The sequence below is a fragment of the Zosterops lateralis genome (genome assembly GCF_965231275.1).
Source record: "Zosterops lateralis genome assembly, chromosome: 5".
Classification (NCBI taxonomy): Eukaryota; Metazoa; Chordata; class Aves; order Passeriformes; family Zosteropidae; genus Zosterops; species Zosterops lateralis.
In genome coordinates, this window is record NC_139766.1 from 40008811 (window position 1) to 40026230 (window position 17420).

At 41.4% G+C, this 17420-nt stretch overlaps 1 protein-coding gene across 1 annotated transcript; it reads left to right on the forward strand.

Moving 5' to 3' along the window:
- The first annotated feature begins 1658 nt into the window (after positions 1–1658).
- TMEM192 (transmembrane protein 192) lies at positions 1659–17174 on the forward strand. The gene is made up of 6 exons (XM_083862411.1): positions 1659–1755; positions 3543–3689; positions 7651–7915; positions 9835–9969; positions 13698–13800; positions 15546–17174. Exons 1-6 carry the CDS (start codon positions 1714–1716, stop codon positions 15667–15669), a joined length of 816 nt encoding a protein of 271 aa, XP_083718537.1. The 5' UTR covers positions 1659–1713; the 3' UTR covers positions 15670–17174.
- The last annotated feature ends 246 nt before the right edge of the window (positions 17175–17420 follow it).

Below are 17420 nucleotides of genomic sequence, written 5' to 3' on the forward strand. Positions count from 1 at the left end.
CTTGGGTTGGTTTTTTTATTTGAGATTTAGGTTGTTTAAAGTTTTTGGCTTTTTAAAAGCTTCGAGTTTGTTGGTACAAAGAAGTGGAGTTTTTAAGGTTTTGTTTTTTGGTTTTTTGAGTTGTTTATTATTTGATATTACAGAGGTTTTTTTCGCTCCCAGCCGAGGTCTGGACAGTGGCTGAGACATGAGGCGACTGCTCACTGATGGGATGTTACTTTACATTTATATAGATAATTATGTATAAGTTATTTACTATTTTGGACCAATGCTTAGTGCTCACACTAAGAGGGTTACTTTTGCTTTGACTTAATTTACTCTAACTACTTTATATTATTACTACTTTAGAAGATGGAGGACGAGGAAGAAGGAGAGGGACACAAGGTACCACCTAAATTCTACCATTTTGTCTGTTATTTACTTCTATTCTAAGAATCTTAAAACTTCTGAATTTTGCATGTTCTATTGTGCTAAACCACTATTTTCACTTCTTGGCAATTTGCAATTCTTCTCTTAATGCTGGAAGTTTCTTTTATGGGCTAAGATCAAACTTAGAGTTTTCTTGGGCTCTGTGCCAAGGTTTCTAACCTTTTTGGACTGGTTTTACACTCCCCTGTCCAGTCCAGGGCTCAAATTTTCTTTCTCAGGTCCCAGCTCATCCAAAGGGATGTCCTGGACTCCGACAGGACACCAGCCCGGAGGCTGCTGTAAGTGATCTCCGTTTTGAATTGGGGCTGCACCGAGCACGGCCAGGGGACAGCGCAGGGCGGGCTGGGGGCACAGCTGTGTGCAGGAGCTCAGGCCGGCACCCTGTCAGAGTCTGTCTGTGGATGTGTTATGCCCCACAACTGTCTCTGATGGTTGAAGACCAAGACCCCCAAGAGACCGGAGAGAGCCCCTGGCCTGGCTGAGGTGGGGCGCTGGCTGAGGACTGGTACTATACTGACCATGCTAGAAGGGTACAGCCTGCAGCTTGTCCCTGAGCACCCAACCTTAACACAGGTGTCTGCCTCAGCTCTGTGCCCTCTTTGACTCCGTGCCACTCGCCTTGGTCTTCTTGTCGACCAACCTATAAAGACCCTGTAGATCCCGCACACCTTTGTGATCACCCCACTGGAGAAGATCGCGTCTATGGGCATCTCTACACCTTGAGGACTCATCCCTCCAAGTTGGTAGCTATAATCCCCTCCCCCTCTTTCTCTATCTTTCTCACTATTCTCTATTTTCTTTCCCTGCTATCGCATTGTGGGCACTAAATAAAAGTGCATTTTTTGTTTAGGCAAACTGAGTTGTCCCCTGCTGTGTCTTTTGCGCTTTGAGATCTCCAAATCGAACCATCAGGTTCCCCGCATATGTTTGCGGACCCTGACACGCCCGGCTCTCGGGCCGACCCCTGGCTCTTGGGCCCATACCCGGCTCTCAGGCCCGGCTCTCAGGCCGATCCCCAGCTCTCGGGCCGACCCCCGGCCCCCAGCCCGACCCCGGCCCTCAGGCCCGTCCCCGGGGCGGCGCTGTGGCGGGCGGGCCCAATGGCGGCGGGGGCGCTGTGGCGGGCGGGGCGGGCCGGGGCGGGGCGGGCTGGGCCGGGGCGGGGCGGGGCGGGGCGGGCTGGGGCGGGGCGGGGCGGCGCTGCCCGAGGCCGGCCGGTGGCGGCGGGGCCGTGCCCGGGGCGCACATTAAAAGCCGCCGGGGCGGCCGCGGCGGGAGGAGGCGATGGCGCTGACGGCGGGGAGGCGGCGGCAGGAGCTGGAGAACGTGAGCGCGGCGGGCGGGAGCGGGGCGGGGCCGGGCCGGGCAGCGCCTCGTGTTCCGCGCCGTCTCTTCCTTCCGCCTCTCCCTGGCTCTTTTCCGTCCCGGGCGCCCGAGGCTTTATCTGCTTTTTCTGGGGGCGCCGCCGGCCAGTGCCCTCTCCGGAGTGAGCAGGCCGCCGCCGCCCTCCCCAGCCGGGCTGGAGACATCCCTGAGGCGTTTGGGCCTGGGCTTGTTTGTAATCGAGATTATTACCCTCTAATCGGGGCTGCTCCTGTGGCTCCTTCAGGTTTTCGCGGTTATTTTTCCACTGGCGGGTCCTGTCTGTGCCATCTCTGGATTATGTGCTGTTCGCTGGCATGACCGCGGCGTTGTTGTGTTGGTTTGAATGTTTGTCCCCGCCCCGGCTGGAAGCCTGCGTGGGCAAGGCTTGCTGCCTGTGCCCTGCTCCTGCCCGCCCTCCTCCTTCTCCTGGCCAGGAGCTGCTGTGCAGCGGTCACATGCTGGAAGTGGATCTGGGAGCCAAGAAGCTTTAACCTGTGCTCAGCAACAGTGCCTAACAAGCCTGGATTTAAGACATTTTGGCTTTTGACAGCTGTGGTTTTGGCTCCTCTTAATGAAATGAAAACAGTATTTGCTTCAGTTAGTAAGGACATTTACTGGATTTTCTTTATGTCAGATTGACTGCATGGGATCGTCATATCCCATGCTTTAATTCCCCTCCTCTCTATGTTTTGTAAAAAAAAATTATTTGAAGATATTATGTCATCTTCCTAATACTAGCTGTATTTTAGGATGCAAAGATGGGCTGTAGCCAATCTTGTGAGAAAGTAGCATGGTAGAAGTTCTGATAAAGCTTTACCTGTGAAGGAGTGCCCTGATCCCTCATGGTATTGCAGAAAGGGTGAATCACTTGTTCCCATGAGACAAAGGATATTGTCCTAAGGACGATTGCTGTGTTTGTGGAAGATGTGAGCTGTTAACCCCACTATTGACTCTGATGTAGAATAGTTTGGGTTGAAGGCTCTTCAAAGGTCTATTTCCAACCTCCCCTGCCATGGGCAGGAACACTTTCCAGTAGACCAGCTTGCTCAAAACCCCAGCCAGCCTGTTCTCCAACACTTCTACTTAGTAAAAGACACTACATTTGAGCTGAATGTGAAGTCAAAGACCTAATACTTGCCTCCAACATGATGAGGGCATGCTGCATTCTCTCTAGTGTAGGCAGAGAATGTCTTGCTCAGCAGTTGGTAGCATCTTCTTCCCTCTGTGAGCTTCTGCTTCTTTCCTGCCCCAGTTCCGCTCTAGTTACTGCCGCAGGTGTTTTGACATGTCAGCAGTATCAGAGGCCGAATACCCAAAACTGTTACTGTTACACTGCAGCTTTGTTGTTGCCTCCAACTGTAGCTGGACAAAAGTAGGAACAACAAAGAGTTTTGCAGTACCTGTAAAAAGCATGTGAGAGAGCATGTCACTTTTCCCCATAAATATACTGATGCTTCTAACATCTCTCAGGGTTGAAGCTCAGATACTTGTAATATGTTTTAAAGACTGAAGTTCCTGAAGGCTCAGCATGGTACTAGGAAATAGATTAGTGTGATATTTGTCCAGGACTGAGTTCTCACATAAAGATGTGATGAGAGTTTACCTGGAGTTTAAGAGCTTTCTCAAGATATTAACCTAGTGGGGTTTTCCCCCCATCAAGGCTTGATTTGCTAACAGAAAATTCCTAAACCTTTGTACTTTACTTTTAGAGCTTACCTGTTGCTATTGTTTGCCCTCTCCTGTTCCAGGGTTCCTTGGAAATAACACAGAGTTTGGAAGATGATCCTCTACTGGATGCACCACTCATTTCATCTCATACGTTGCATTCCCAGCTGAGGCCAAAATTTCACGCTATCCCAGCAGTTCTCCTTGCCAATTTCCTGTTGTTAATACATGTAAGTTTTAGAAGCATAATTTTCCTAAGAAAACTTTCTATCCCTCTTCCAAACCAGTGAGGTCCCCTTTGCTAGTAAATTTTGATCGTGTGTGTGCTATCAGATCCTTGCTGCTTCTCGTTCTGATTGTTGGTGCTGTGACACATCTTGTTAGGAGGGAGAACATTTTAAATAGTAGTTCTTCTATGCTGTTGGAAATGTACTTTAAAAATAATACTATTGTCATAGAAGTGCTGTATTAGTTATAGGGAGCTGAGATAATTTTGATGCCGTGCCTTGTGACAGCAGACCTAATTTCAGAGAGAAGGTAACTAAACAAGTAAAACTGGACTTGCTTAGGGGGTGTTGCCTCGTAGTGGCTGGAGAGAGAAATTAATCCAAATGTTACTTCCTGCTCTCACTTCTGCAGGATAAGAGCAAGAAGCACAAATACTGAACAGTATCTAGGCATTTATGGGGACTGGTAGACAGAAGCAGAGAGAGTCCTGCCTAGTAATGAGTTTTTCCTTGATAAGCTGAAGAGGCTTGTTGTTGCTTGTATGTGCCAACCAGATATGAAGAAGGAAGGCTGAAGAGCTCTGAGCCTAAGCTCTGAGTGAAATGGCACTTTCATGTCTTTTAGGGACATGGGCTAGTGGTGGACACAGTAGTATTAAATGAAAGGTGGAGTTGGTGAACTTAAGGGTCTTTTCCAACCTAGATTCTATGATTCTGTAGTAGCAGTGACATGAGCTATTTTAGAGCTTCGTTTGATCTCAAACAAAAAATGCAGTCCCCAGCGCTCTTGAAAACATGCTCCCTGCCAGGACTTTAAAAGCACATACCAACCTCTAAGGTCTCTCCTTGGGCAGCTGCATAAAGTTGTTCAATGTGCTTTACCCTTCTAATTTTAGGAGTAGGTGTTTTGGCAGCCTTGTAGTAGTATCAAGAAATGCCCCTCTGACTGGCAAGTACTTAGGAAAGACCTCTGCTGTTCTGCTGAGTAGGCTACCAAAATTCCCAATGGAAACCATGTATCCAGCCTTATTTCCTTCCCCTACCAGAAGAACTGTGTCATGCCCTTATAGAAGGCACTTGAAGTCTGCTGTTGGTAACAGAGGAGTGACTATTCTTCTGCCAAGCCTTGGGGCTTTGCTATCTACTGCCATAACTGATACAGCCAAATGTCAGTCACCCAGACCCTAGGAAACTGCTCCCTATTCTCCTCCCACCTTTTCTTCTCTCCTGCAAATGGAGAGATGTGTGGGTAGGTAAAATGGGAAAACTTCTGTAGCATTTGCCAACACGTTTTTACAGGTTGAGTCTTGTTGCTGTTGCTGAACTTGCTTCAGTGACCAGTTGGTCCTTAGAGCAAAATGGAGAAGTATCCTTTTCTGTTGGCAAAACAGCATTATAATTGTTACCTTGAGTGGCACTGTGTCTCTCACTGGAAAGATAGATGGGGAAAACAAGCTCATTGGATTTCCTTCCCTTGTGCTTCTGCAAACAGGCATTAATCTTGTGGAATATGCAGAGAGGTCAGGTTAGCTTCTGATGCACAGCCTGTCAAAGGGGTAAATGTCCTGGAGAAGTTAAGCCATTGTAGTATTATGCAGTAGAGCTGTAATGTGTCTCTAAAGCAATTTGTATGTAACTTGGAGTATTTCTTCTCCACTTTCCTGTGCCAAGAAGTGGAGTTAGGTAGCAAAATAACTGCTGTGGTGCAGCTGCCTAGTTACATGCAGTTCTGGAGAGTGGGTAGGATATGCTGGACTGTGGTGAGACTGGGTTTTTGAGTGCCTTTCCTTTTGCCAAGCCTTGCTTTTCTGAAGGCTTCCTATCAGGAGACTGGAGAGCAATGTGAAGGGTACAGGCTAGAAATAATTTCTTTATATTAATCCTGTCTTTCCTTAATCCTCTCTGTATGTGCACATACACAAAATTGAACTTAAATACTACTCTTTATAGGAATAACTCTTTGTACGTAAAAATATGTGTGTGGGGGGGTGAAACACTCAACTGTCCAACAATGCAAGCAAAACATATTTAATAAATACCACTCTACGTGCCAGCTTCCTGTTTCCTCTAATATAATCTGCTGTAGTAGTTTAGTAGAGATGCAATGCTAGGTCATTCCTGCTTGCATCAGTTTAACATAGCCATTTTCTGTACTGAGATGTATTCCTAACACCTGGAAGGAGTAGAACTAATTGTATCACTATTGTAAAATAGCAAACCAAACAGTAAACAGATCAAATATAATAGCTGAATTATTCTTAGCTTGGTAAGAGAAGGAGGTGGTAAAATAATAGATTAAACAAATTATAGACTCCTCTTATTTAACTATTTAATCTAGGAACTTAACCTACCTCAAGACAATATGGTGTTTAATTTGTATTTGAAGTAACGGTTTTATGGGTAATGTGGGGTACATTCCTATTTTAGTTTGGGTTTCTTTCCTTCTACCTTCTATCCTATCTATCCTCTGTAATGTCTTTTTAAGTTATTGACAATTGTGTGAGAATTATTCTCCTTTTTTGCTCCCTCCTCAGTTGCCTAACTCTGGTCACAACCAGAGCAAACTAAGGGCAGTTTGTCTCAAGAGTTAAGTGGTTCTAAAAAGTTAATTTCTGTGAAGAATGCTGCTTGAGAAAGTACAAAAATAGGGAATATAAGTTCAAGAGGGTGGAAAGGACATGATGGGATTCCAAATACCCATAGAACTAAATATGAAAAAAAAGGCAGCAAATGAAAATTGTTGCTTTCCTCTGTCTTCAGTTCTGATGTGCTGTTTCTGTCAGTTATGTCATATAGAGCACCTGACATCTTTTTTTTTTAAGCCAAGTGTATTAGAACTCATTTGTAGACTCAAGACAAATTGATTCTTTTATGTTTTGTTTATCAGTAGCTCTCCATTTATTTCTGTATTGGTGGGAGTTGTTTTTCTTTACAGTTCTGTTTTAAAAATATTCCTGTTCTATAGAATGAGCTAGGATGAGACAGTGTAATAATGTTCTTGTTCGCTGAATGAACACAGCAGAGAAAATATTTTCTGTGACAAAACTCTGTAAATATTATGAAAGCCCTGTGTGTATACATATACCCCAGGTAGTATGCACTCACAGCTTTGCTTTCTAGTTGGCCAAAAGATTGCTGATGCTGAAAATTTGGAGAGGAGTCTAGAAGACAGGAAAAGTCATAGCAAAATGGCAGTAGTCTGAAAGGATAAGTAAATATACAATCTGACAACATATGCAATCTGACTGACTGTCTGGTTTTTCTGACAGAAGTAAATAGGTAAAATGGAAAAATCTGATAGTAAATATGTCACTGTTTTGGACACACAGAGGATGAAGCAGATAGCAGCAGGTCAAACAAGGAAAGCTCCAATTTTATTTTCTGATTCCATCTTTTATACATTTCTGTCAAGGGTTCAAGGATTGGCTATACAGGTTGCCACCTCATGGACCTCTTTGGTCAACATCACCATCAATCATGTTTCTCCTCCCAGAGGAGATAAGAGCCTGTTCCACAGAGCAGCATTAAGTATAATTGAATGAGTCTAAAAAAGATGTGATTTCTCTTTTATAAGAGCATAAATCAAGTAAAAAAGCATAGTAAGGAGGGTCCATAAATTAAATAAATTCACTATGATGACTGGAGGAATGGTGAAATTGATTTAGTAGAAATTCTGGGAAGGGTGGCAGTTACCAGCTCTGTTCTGCTGGAGACTGGTTAACTTCTGGAAGTCAGTCTTACTACTGAGCAGGTTCAGTCAGCTGTATGTTCCCAGAGTGACATGTAGTGCTTGTAGCAAGTGTCTAATGTTTTATATGTTACCTCAGCATAATAAAATCAATTCAGAAAGTAATGCACAATGAATTAACTACATAATCCTGGTTTTGTATTTCAGGTTCTTTTTCATATATATAGCTAAATGTTGACTTTAAAGATTTTTTTTCTCTCTTCCTTTCTCTTCCAGGTTGCTTTTGTTGTTCTAGCATTTTTAGCAGCTATGTTTTGTTCTTACCCCAATCCAAACCAAGATAAGTGCCCTGGAAATTACACTCACCCACTTAAAGTGCAAACTGTCATAATGATTGCAAAAGTAGTTCTGTGGGTTCTGCATGTCCTATTTGAACAATATGTCCAGCACCACCACAGCAGAGTCAGAAGAAGAGGTTACTTCTCCATATACCGATCAACAAGGCGTCTGAAAAGGCTTCCACTGCTGATACATGCCACAGGTGAAGTGAACTTGGGGTTATTTCCATCTAAAGCTTTAAACTGTGACACAATGAAAGACTGAGCATTTTACATGTGATTGTGTATTATATATTATGAACTTCTACAAACCTGCCTGTGAGCACTTACAAATTATACTTCAGTCAGGTGAACTTCTGTACTGATCTTTCTGGTCTGCCAGATGCAGCTTGTTAGGAACTGTTTGTAGTGCAAAAATGCACACTGTGAGGTTGAGTAAAGCATTTAGTCATTAGCATTTAGTCTTCAGCCATGAAGTATTCAGTCAGCAAGGTCTGTGATTGACTGCTAGTGATCTTGCTTTGCATATTCATTTGGTTGGATATGTAGTAACACTGCCAGTCCTTCCAGGAAGTGTGCTGCTCTTCTCTTTTCAAGGTCAGCAATCCACATAGAACAGATGAATTGCTTCTTGCCCAACAGCTGTCTGAATTCAGTGAAATAACCAATTTTCTAACCTCCACTGAGGATCTTTAACATTCAGCTCTGTATCTGACTGCATTTTTCTATTTTCTGTGGACAAAAGGTGGTGTATAGGAGGGATTTAACTATATTTTTAAGTTACATCTCTGGCAAGTTTAGCTGTAAAGTGTTGGTGCAATTAACTGGTGAAGCTTTTCTACGAATCACTTTCAAATCTGAAGTCCATCTAACTTAAGGAGATAGCAGTGGAAGAGAGCAGAGCTATGGCTTTTGCCTCTTATAGTTCCACCTCCCTCCTGAAGTAGATCTTGATTTCATCAGAATTAATAAGTTAAATGGTCCTGTTCTATATAAAAACCTAACTTTCTTTCCACAGTGCCTAAAAGTCAGCTTGATAAATGCACAACACTTCAGGCTCTGGCCACTAGATAGAGCTCTGAAGATGTGGAAGTGTTTGGAGTGCAGTGACAAAAGCAGGCTACAGGAGGCTTAATGATGTAAAAGGATTGTTTCTGCCTGTTGCAGTGTAATCGGCAATACCGAGTCCTGCTGTCAGACTTAGATGGAGCCCACTTCTCCCCTGCTAGACAAACGCTGGGCATTTGTGAATGTTCAGGTGCAATCAGGTGTGTGCTGTAGAGTTTTGATCATCTGTTGTTCAGAAGGTAGTTCTTCCATTACTGCAAGTTTCCTGCCATGGTAATGACTGCTGATACCATTTCCTTCACTAGACTAACGCAGTAGGAAAGAGAACTGCACAGTTCCCTAGGTACATTAATGGTCTTTATAAACTCAGCTCTTTATCCAGACACTGGTTATAACATCTTTACAAGAGGGAAGAGAACACTTCACACTCGGTATCAGAAAAGATTTTTAGGCCTGTGGCTCTGTATTTTTTCTCTTTGACTAATTGTACTCATTTCAATTAAACTTTCAGTAATGTTCAAGTATTAAGGTAATAGCTGGGCAAGTGGAAGCCTATGCATGTAGGCTTTGAAAGGAAGGTGTTTAGTTTTGGGGGTTTTTTTTTGCTCTATTAGCCTCATTTTAATATATTTTAAATCCACTGGTTGAAGGAAAATACTCGCTCATTTCCAGCTGACTGATGTGATCTGTTCGGAGTTGAAAGAATGGGTAAGATGGAAAGCATCAGCAAAGCCAGAAACTTTTAAGCCCATGTACCTATGGTATTTCTAATGTGTTTGTTCCACTCTTGTTTTTTAAGTCAGAAGAATGTATAAGAAAACTCATAATTGTCTACCATTACAGGCATATGCTGAAATGAAACCTCATTTTGCTACCAGCAGGTATAAGCTTGCACGTTAAGGAAATGAGCTGAAGGTGCAAGTATGGTATGAAATGGAAAAGCATTACTGAAGTGTTGCAGTCTAATGCAGATATGGGGGATGAAAAAGTATTAATTTATTTTCAGTAGCTAATGAAATTAGTAAATCTGTAAAATACAACGTTTGTTTTCTAGGTAATACAGCCCTGCTCTTGATTCTGTCAGTGCAGCATTCCTTTCCTGATCACAGCAAAGTATACCTGTATCTTATCCTGGGAGTCCTGAGCCTGGAGATGATTAGTTCCCTGACATGCTTAGTGATTTACACAGGTGAGAGGGGCAAGCTTTGCCTTCTTGTGTGACATTCATTATAGCTGGTGCTCAACTGTTTCGTTTGCCCTCACAGTAGTTCACTTGGTGTACCCCAAGGCATTTAACGACCATTATAAGTACAAAACGGTTCTGTGCTTGTAGAAGGAGAACTAAGGCAAATCCAAAACAAACTGGGAAAGGTTGTCAGACTTGATTTGGTTCCAAGGGCTGCTAAATGAAAGCTCGGTGTTATCTCAAAGCTGTTAATCCAGTGAAGTGGCAATAAATGCCTAATTGTTTCAAAAAGTGTCCCGTGAACAGGTTTGTCCGTTTATCAGTGTTTCTCAAATGCATGCACAGCAAGCTGTGAGGCAGTAAGAGCTGGCTGACTTAGTCAGAACTGCCTCTGGGATTTACAGTGTGAGGTTTGCATCCTTGATCCTGTGGTTGTGCCTTATCCAGCCTCTTCCTCTTTCCCTGGTCCCACCCCGAAGGCTTCAGTTTCTTTGACACTAAAATGGAAGATTCCCTCTAATGAATATTTAAGAGATGCATGGGTTTTGGAAGCTGTGATCATATCAAAACACAGTAGTGCTTTATAAAACTGTGAGGCTTTGCTTTGTGCTATCACTGTTGTTTGTAATGTTGTCTGCTTTAGGTTTGGTGTAACTTAAGACTTGATAAAACACTTGCCTTTAAACTTGGCAAATCTATCTAAAATGTTGATTAATAAATGCTTCAAAGAAAACTTCAGTGTTTTCATAGTAATGCAATGGCACACAGAGAAATACTGCCAAGTATAGCTTGTTCATCTAGGAAATAAAACCTATTCTCGACTCTCCTACAACAGCGTCAAAATGCACCAAGAAATAAGGCCTCAGCCCTTAAGTATGTCTTTGTCTTACAAGTATGCAGATGTCTGAATGCTGCAGGCTTGTCAGGCTTGTCAGGCTTTCCCCTCGATGGCCCAGCGTGGCTCAAGTAGACTGACTGTCCTCTGGAAGAATAAAGGCAGTGATGAGGGAATGCAATCATGGCAGTCCTAGAAAACTATTCCAAGAATGCTGGAGAACATCCCTTCTTTGCATACGCATACTTACTTTCCTGGGAAACTTGGGGAATAAGAGATAAATTGTAAAACTTTAATAGAATGTCAGGAATTCCAGGGAAATGCCATTTCTAGCCCTGAGGCCTGCTGAAGTTCAAAGAGCTACATTGTGTGACTCTTACCTTGACCAAAAAGGAAATGCAAGAAAGATGACCTGCACAGTAGTAAGGTCTGAGGCTGTACTTCTGTAAGAGCTCTTAAAATATTTTTCTGCTTATTTGTCACCAGAGGGATATTGTTTCCTGACTTGTACTATCCCAATTCCTATGACCTTCAGATTCATTAACGAATGTATACAAGGAAGTTGGGAGGTGCAGTGTTGTGCTTGCCAGCTCAAAGAGGCTTGAAGAAGGGTCCAGTGAATCCTGGAGTGAAGGGGAAGAGTTGCATTGCTAGGAAGGAGTAAGGCAGTGTGTTCTACTAACAGCAATGTTATCTCCTGAGCAGCCTCAAAGCAATATAAAATTCATTCTCTAAATCTTGGTGTACAAAAGTAGGGTTAATTTTTATGTGACTTTACACCTGCTGCAAGATGAGTAAGGCTTCCAGTTACCCTAGGTTGCTTTTTCCAGTGGGTAGTGTATTTTGTTTTCTTGTTTTCCATCCAGTGCTTGTTGAGGTTAGTTGAGAGACTGCTTGCATGTCTGTCTTACCTGTAGTGGTGGGTTTTAAGGTTTTTCAACATTTCAATATCAAATTAAGGCTGTACTGAAGCAAAACAAATTTATTTGGCCACTTTTAAAAATACTGTGAGAATCTGTAGCAATAATTACATTCAGATGAGGTTTTTTCTCTCAGAGCAGAGAATATGACTGAGTGGAGGCATGAAGCTTCTTTAATGGGATGGTTTTAAGGGCAGCCCTCTGCTGAGGTTTAGAATTCCCCTCTTCAAGGCAAGCACTTAGCAGATACTGCTAAGATAGTATCAGCTGAGCAACAATGGGGAGAGTAAGGTAAATTTACACTAAAACTACTGGCCCACCCTTTTTTGTATTTGCATGTTACTCTGAATTTTGGAGAGAAGGCAGTACCAGTTCACATACTGTTTCTTCCCAGTGAAATAATTATTTAACTACTAGAATGAGACATAAATGCTTAATTGTAGAAGGTTCATGTACCTGACTTATTTTCTGTTAAATAATTCTGTCTCACAAATCAGGAATACTTGACTGTAATTCTAGATAGTTCCTCTTGCTTGTTGGAGCTGTTTTTGAATTGTATGATAGATAATGTCCTGTGAAGGACTACTGCCTTCCTTAAAATTGTCTCCATGCTGCAATGTGTGTATACAGCTGTAGGATGCAGATGCAGAGATTCAGAAATCTACAAGGAATTGCTGTGATTGACCTATAATAGACTTGACATATATAAATCGTTCAAGTGAGGTAAAAGTGCATGGAATGAAGTATGATACAGACAGTTCTAAATGTCAGCTTACTATTCTAAGTTTTTTACTGCTAGGATAGGGAGTAAAGCTTTAAAAGACTTACTAAATATATGTATTTAATTACTTTCTCACATACTTCTAATATCACTTGAATAAAAGACCAACATTCCCACAAACAACACATGTTGAGAATTCCACATCCATTCCTTTCTGGTTTTATTTGTAGAGAAATACCATCATAGAAATAACTAACCTTTGAGCCTAACTTGTAGTTAACCTCTGGAGGGTCTTTGCATTGTTTTAGCAGGGTGGCCTGTAATAAACCCCATCACAGTACTGACTTGTAAGGACACTCCTTCTCTGTTGCAGTAATGTGGATTTCTCACAGAGCTGTAATGTTTTGTGTGGCATTAGATGTATTGTTTCACAAACAGCCCTAACTGCAGAGTCCTGAATGCATACTCTGGATATTTTGATATTTTCTCTGAATCAGGATCTGGCATTGAATGGCTTTAAATATTTTCAGCTTCCTTTTTGAAATAATCAGAGGGTGCCTACAACTTTTCCCACCCATCCCCATTCTACAACTGTTAAATTTAGCCTGAATCTTTATTCACAGGTGCCCACGAATGACTTCTGGGTTTAATAGCCAAGACTGCTAGGTTCACAATGGCTTTCTGTAGCAAGTCTGCCCTAGTCTGAGCAGGAAAACAAGCTGCTGCTTCACTGCAGCTGCTCTAGTTAAACTAGTACTTATTGAAGAGCTTAAGCTAGAAGTTCTGAGCCAGCTACCAGTACAAAACTTCTTACAATTTTTTTTATGGCATGTTGCTTAGTTTTGCCTGAACTTGGAGCCTGAATCTTGGTACCCTGTAAAAGGCAAACTTAGGTTTCACCCTCCCTTAGGTGGCAGATTAAACTTTGCAGATGTTGAGCAGTATGTTCAAGCTTCCCCATGCAGGTTTTTTAGGCAGCAGGACTGAGGGGAATAGAAAAAGTGAACTAGTGAATAAATCAATTTGGCAAACTATCACTGACTTATAATCAAGACAATTACGGGAATGAGTAGAATAGATTCTGCTTTTGCTTTCCCATTTCTCAGATTCCTTTATTGTCATTCCATCTCCTAATCCTAAGGTAATCTTGGGATCATCTCTTACAGATTTTTATAACTTGGACTCTGTTGTTAAAGCTTCTTTTTTTCCTTTTTTTTTTTCCACTTTCCAACTAATTTATAAAGCTTTCTTGCAGTGAAAATAAGCAACTTCAATCGTGCCAAGCCAAGACCTGACATAATTGAAGAAGAAAAGATGTATGCCTACCCTAGTCACATTACCTCAGAAGTTGGATTCAGGTAAGAGTTCTGTATTCATTTTGTGCTGTGTTCAGCTGTGGTATGTAGGTAACATGAATGAAATTGCACCACTTCCTGTAGACTTCCATGCAATCTTAAACCTGTCAGCTCAACCAGAGGTGGGAATAACAGCTCTGAAGGAACTATACAAAAGCCTCATTTTAGATGCACAGAGAAGATGCAGCAGTCTTGTACTTTCTCCATAGTAAATGACAATTTACTATGATACAGAAATCCTCAAACATAAGGTTGAAGGTGGTTTGACCATTTATGGCTGGTTGACAAATGAGAGATGACTAATATTTTGGGACTTCCCTTGGTATCACAAATGCAGCACGCACATGCTTTTAGGGAACTTGGAAGTAGATATCCAGGATACAGGAAGGATTTAGAGTTGTCTTGAATTTTGATACCATGTCTGACTTCCATTTTGATATAAAAACCAGGGTGATTGCATGGTGGACCTCATTTCTTTCTCATTCATCTTCTCCCCTGAGAAATTCTCAAATGCCCAAGGAATGAGTCTGCAACAATGACCAGCTGAGGAAAAGACTCTGGTTGTTTTTGATTAAAGAGTGCAAACTTCCTGTGAGAACTGATTGCAAAACCATTATTTTAATTTAGCTCTATACAACTCTGACTCTCTTTCTCTTGGGAGTTAAAATCTATTGAAAAGTGAATCCTGTCAGCCCTTCAGTTGACCTTGTTATAAGAATGGTTTGAATATCATGACCTCTGCAACCTAAGCTACTGGAGGATCGAGAGCCTTGAGTTGGTAGTGCACGTTACTGGTTAAGGTTGCAAGTTTTCTGTATACGAAACTTGTGTTCTTCACTTTTCTCAGTTTAGCTACGGTAGGTTTTTAATTGGACCTAAGCTTTTTTCCACTCAATATCCTTCTCAGTACTTTCTAAGAACTATGAAATGGGCAGTGTTCCTCTGTAAAATGCTATAAGGCTGAGGAGCAGCTTTTTCATCACTAAGATGCTCACAAGTGTACTAAGAGGGCAGATTCCCAAGTCAGCTGAGAAGAAATAATATGTAAGGAAAGAGTAGGCTACACTCAGGCATTGGTATACTTCATCTTGCTGTATCTTAAAAATTCCTAATTAGATTTGACAAAATTCTGTACTTCTTTTCTCAATCAAGTGAGCTTTATGTAAATGTTGCAATGTTACTATTGAAGTTAAAATGAGAGATATCTGAAAGCTGGATATATTTTAAGAGGGGAGGGTAGTTGTACACGAGGTTGTAGATCTGAAAAAGCACAACTTTTTGGTACTGGTGCTGCCATGTATGTGACAGATATTGCTATATATAGTAGCATATAATGTATGCTGCTCCAGGTTAATCAAGAGATTTGTCTTAAACAGCTTATGATCTTCCACAGCTGAACATTATGCCTGCTCAAAGCAAGCTTCCTAATATGTGTGGGAAAGGTTCCATGGTTCAATTCTAGCATGTTGTCTGTCTAAGATCCTCACTCTGTACCTGTCTAGCAGGGAATATGTAACTTGTGTATACATGGCATTAAGTTCAGCCAAACTTTCTCTTCCTACCTTCTTGTGCAAAAGAGTTGGACATAGATGTTGTAGATTGCCTCCTCCCTCAAAAATTAGTTGATCCCAGCAAAAGTGAAACTAAAGGAAACTAACATTTAAGTATGTGTTAATTAGCTCTGGCATTTCATATATTAGAAAGCTGCTGTCACTTACTGAAACCCATATTTCTTTTGTTCCTCCAAGGGAAAATTCCAGTTTAGAAGAGATAGTGGAGAAGCAAGGAGATGTCATAGAGTATCTTCAGCGACACAATGCGCTGCTCAGCAAGAGACTGTTGGCGTTAACATCTCAGCAAATCAAAACTTAACAGCATTTGGAAAACTGCTGCTGAAGCTCTGGAGGGGAATTTGAAGTAATGTGATATCCAGACTGACTTGTACAGATGTGACTCTTCAATCATCTTCCACATTTTGAAATAGAAGTTGAGCTAGAAGGATATGCCCTGCATACACTATGAACCTGTTACAACTGGACACTGGCTCTCTTCAAACCATCAGTTCTGGAAAAACGTTCTGCAGCTTCAAGGATCTTTAATTCATCATAAGTTAAAGTTGGACCTGAGTTAATAGTTTAACGTTGCCCAGTTGTTGCTATTATTTTGTACTGCTGTGTAACCTTTAAGCTTCAGGCTACCAAAGTATTTTATATTTCTGGAATACAATTTCTCTAGAAAAATTTGACTTTCCAAGGGACATATATGCAGTTTCTATTGCTGAAGCTGAGACTAGATGTGTTCTGTCACGGATTCCCTTTACTTCCAGGGATAGAGGTGGTATACTGAATTAGTCCAATACAGATACTTGTTTTCTAGATGTCTCCTTTAATCCTTTGCCAGGTAAGTGGAGAAATTTGGCATCCAATTTAGAATTATAAAAAAGTGGTGCCCTAAAACTGTAAATCTCACATACAAGTTTGTGGTACAAAACCACACCGTGATAAGCAACTGTTCAGAATTGTGGCTTTGACACTCTTAAGAGTTTTATCCTTAAAACTGATCATCAGGGCTGATGGCTATACCATTACTAAGAGTTTGTGTTAGTAACAAGACTCCTACTCTGCCAACTGAACTAACAGAGCAAAAGTACTTGAGTCTAAATTTTACATTGATCTGATAACTAACTTGTGTTCAGTGCTTTTAAGGATGCTGTCAAAAATGCCTGCTATATACATACTTGCTCTTCACTTCAGCCCTTAAAGTCAGCATCTTGATTCAAAAGCTGAAATGGTGTATGTGGGGAAGTGGAAAACAGCAGAAGATGGAAAGGTCTTTTAGAAACTGAAGAAACAAGAGTTCTTGGTTTTAATTTATGGTGAATTAAGGCTGGTGAAAGAAACATTTTGTTCTGGGTACTATTTTGTCTACCAATGTAGACAGAATTATTGTAGAAACCAATACCTCTGTGGGGATAGGGTGATCACTAATCAAAACTGAGAAGAAGACTCTTAAGAGGAGTGGTCTTGTAGTTGAATATAAGAAAGGAAAACTAATTCATCCTACTTTGGTGTTAGGGCACAACTTTAGAAGTACCTAGACAGTTTAGTGTGCAACAAATATGGGGCATGTCTCATTCAAAGGAAAATAATAAATATCGGAGGTTTTGCTGCTATCCAACACTAGACTGTTCTCCTTAGCTGTTGTTTCTTGAAAATGCAGCCAGAGTTTTATAGTATATATGTAAGGAATAAAGTTATTTGTTTTTAGAACTCAGGTTTTGATGTGATTGTGTATGTCAATTTATATAATTTCTATGAAAAGCAGTAAAATGTGACTGAAGTTCATGCACAATAAATGCAACCAAGGAAGAGTGTGAATTCTGTTTTTTCCAAGCTCATGTACATCTGATTCCAACAGGCAATCTTTGCATATTTTTCTGTTATGCTGAAGTTCTCACAGCAGTGTTGGCACTTAAAACTAGCCAAACAAGGATCTGTGCACTTGTTTTGAAGCTTTAAGTTTAGTTTTATTCCATTTCTGGGTAATGGTTTTTTCCATTATGCTTCAGGCTTCCCCTACCACTTGTGTTTCTTTCCAACATTGAGATGGAAGCTGCATATAGT

Coding starts and splice junctions, on each gene's coding strand:
- TMEM192 (XM_083862411.1), top strand. CDS start 1,714: ATGGCGCTGACGGCGGGGAGGCGGCGGCAGGAGCTGGAGAAC. Junction 3,690..7,650: donor ATTTCCTGTTGTTAATACAT/GTAAGTTTTAGA, acceptor TTTCTCTTCCAG/GTTGCTTTTGTTGTTCTAGC. Junction 9,970..13,697: donor ATGCTTAGTGATTTACACAG/GTGAGAGGGGCA, acceptor GCTTTCTTGCAG/TGAAAATAAGCAACTTCAAT.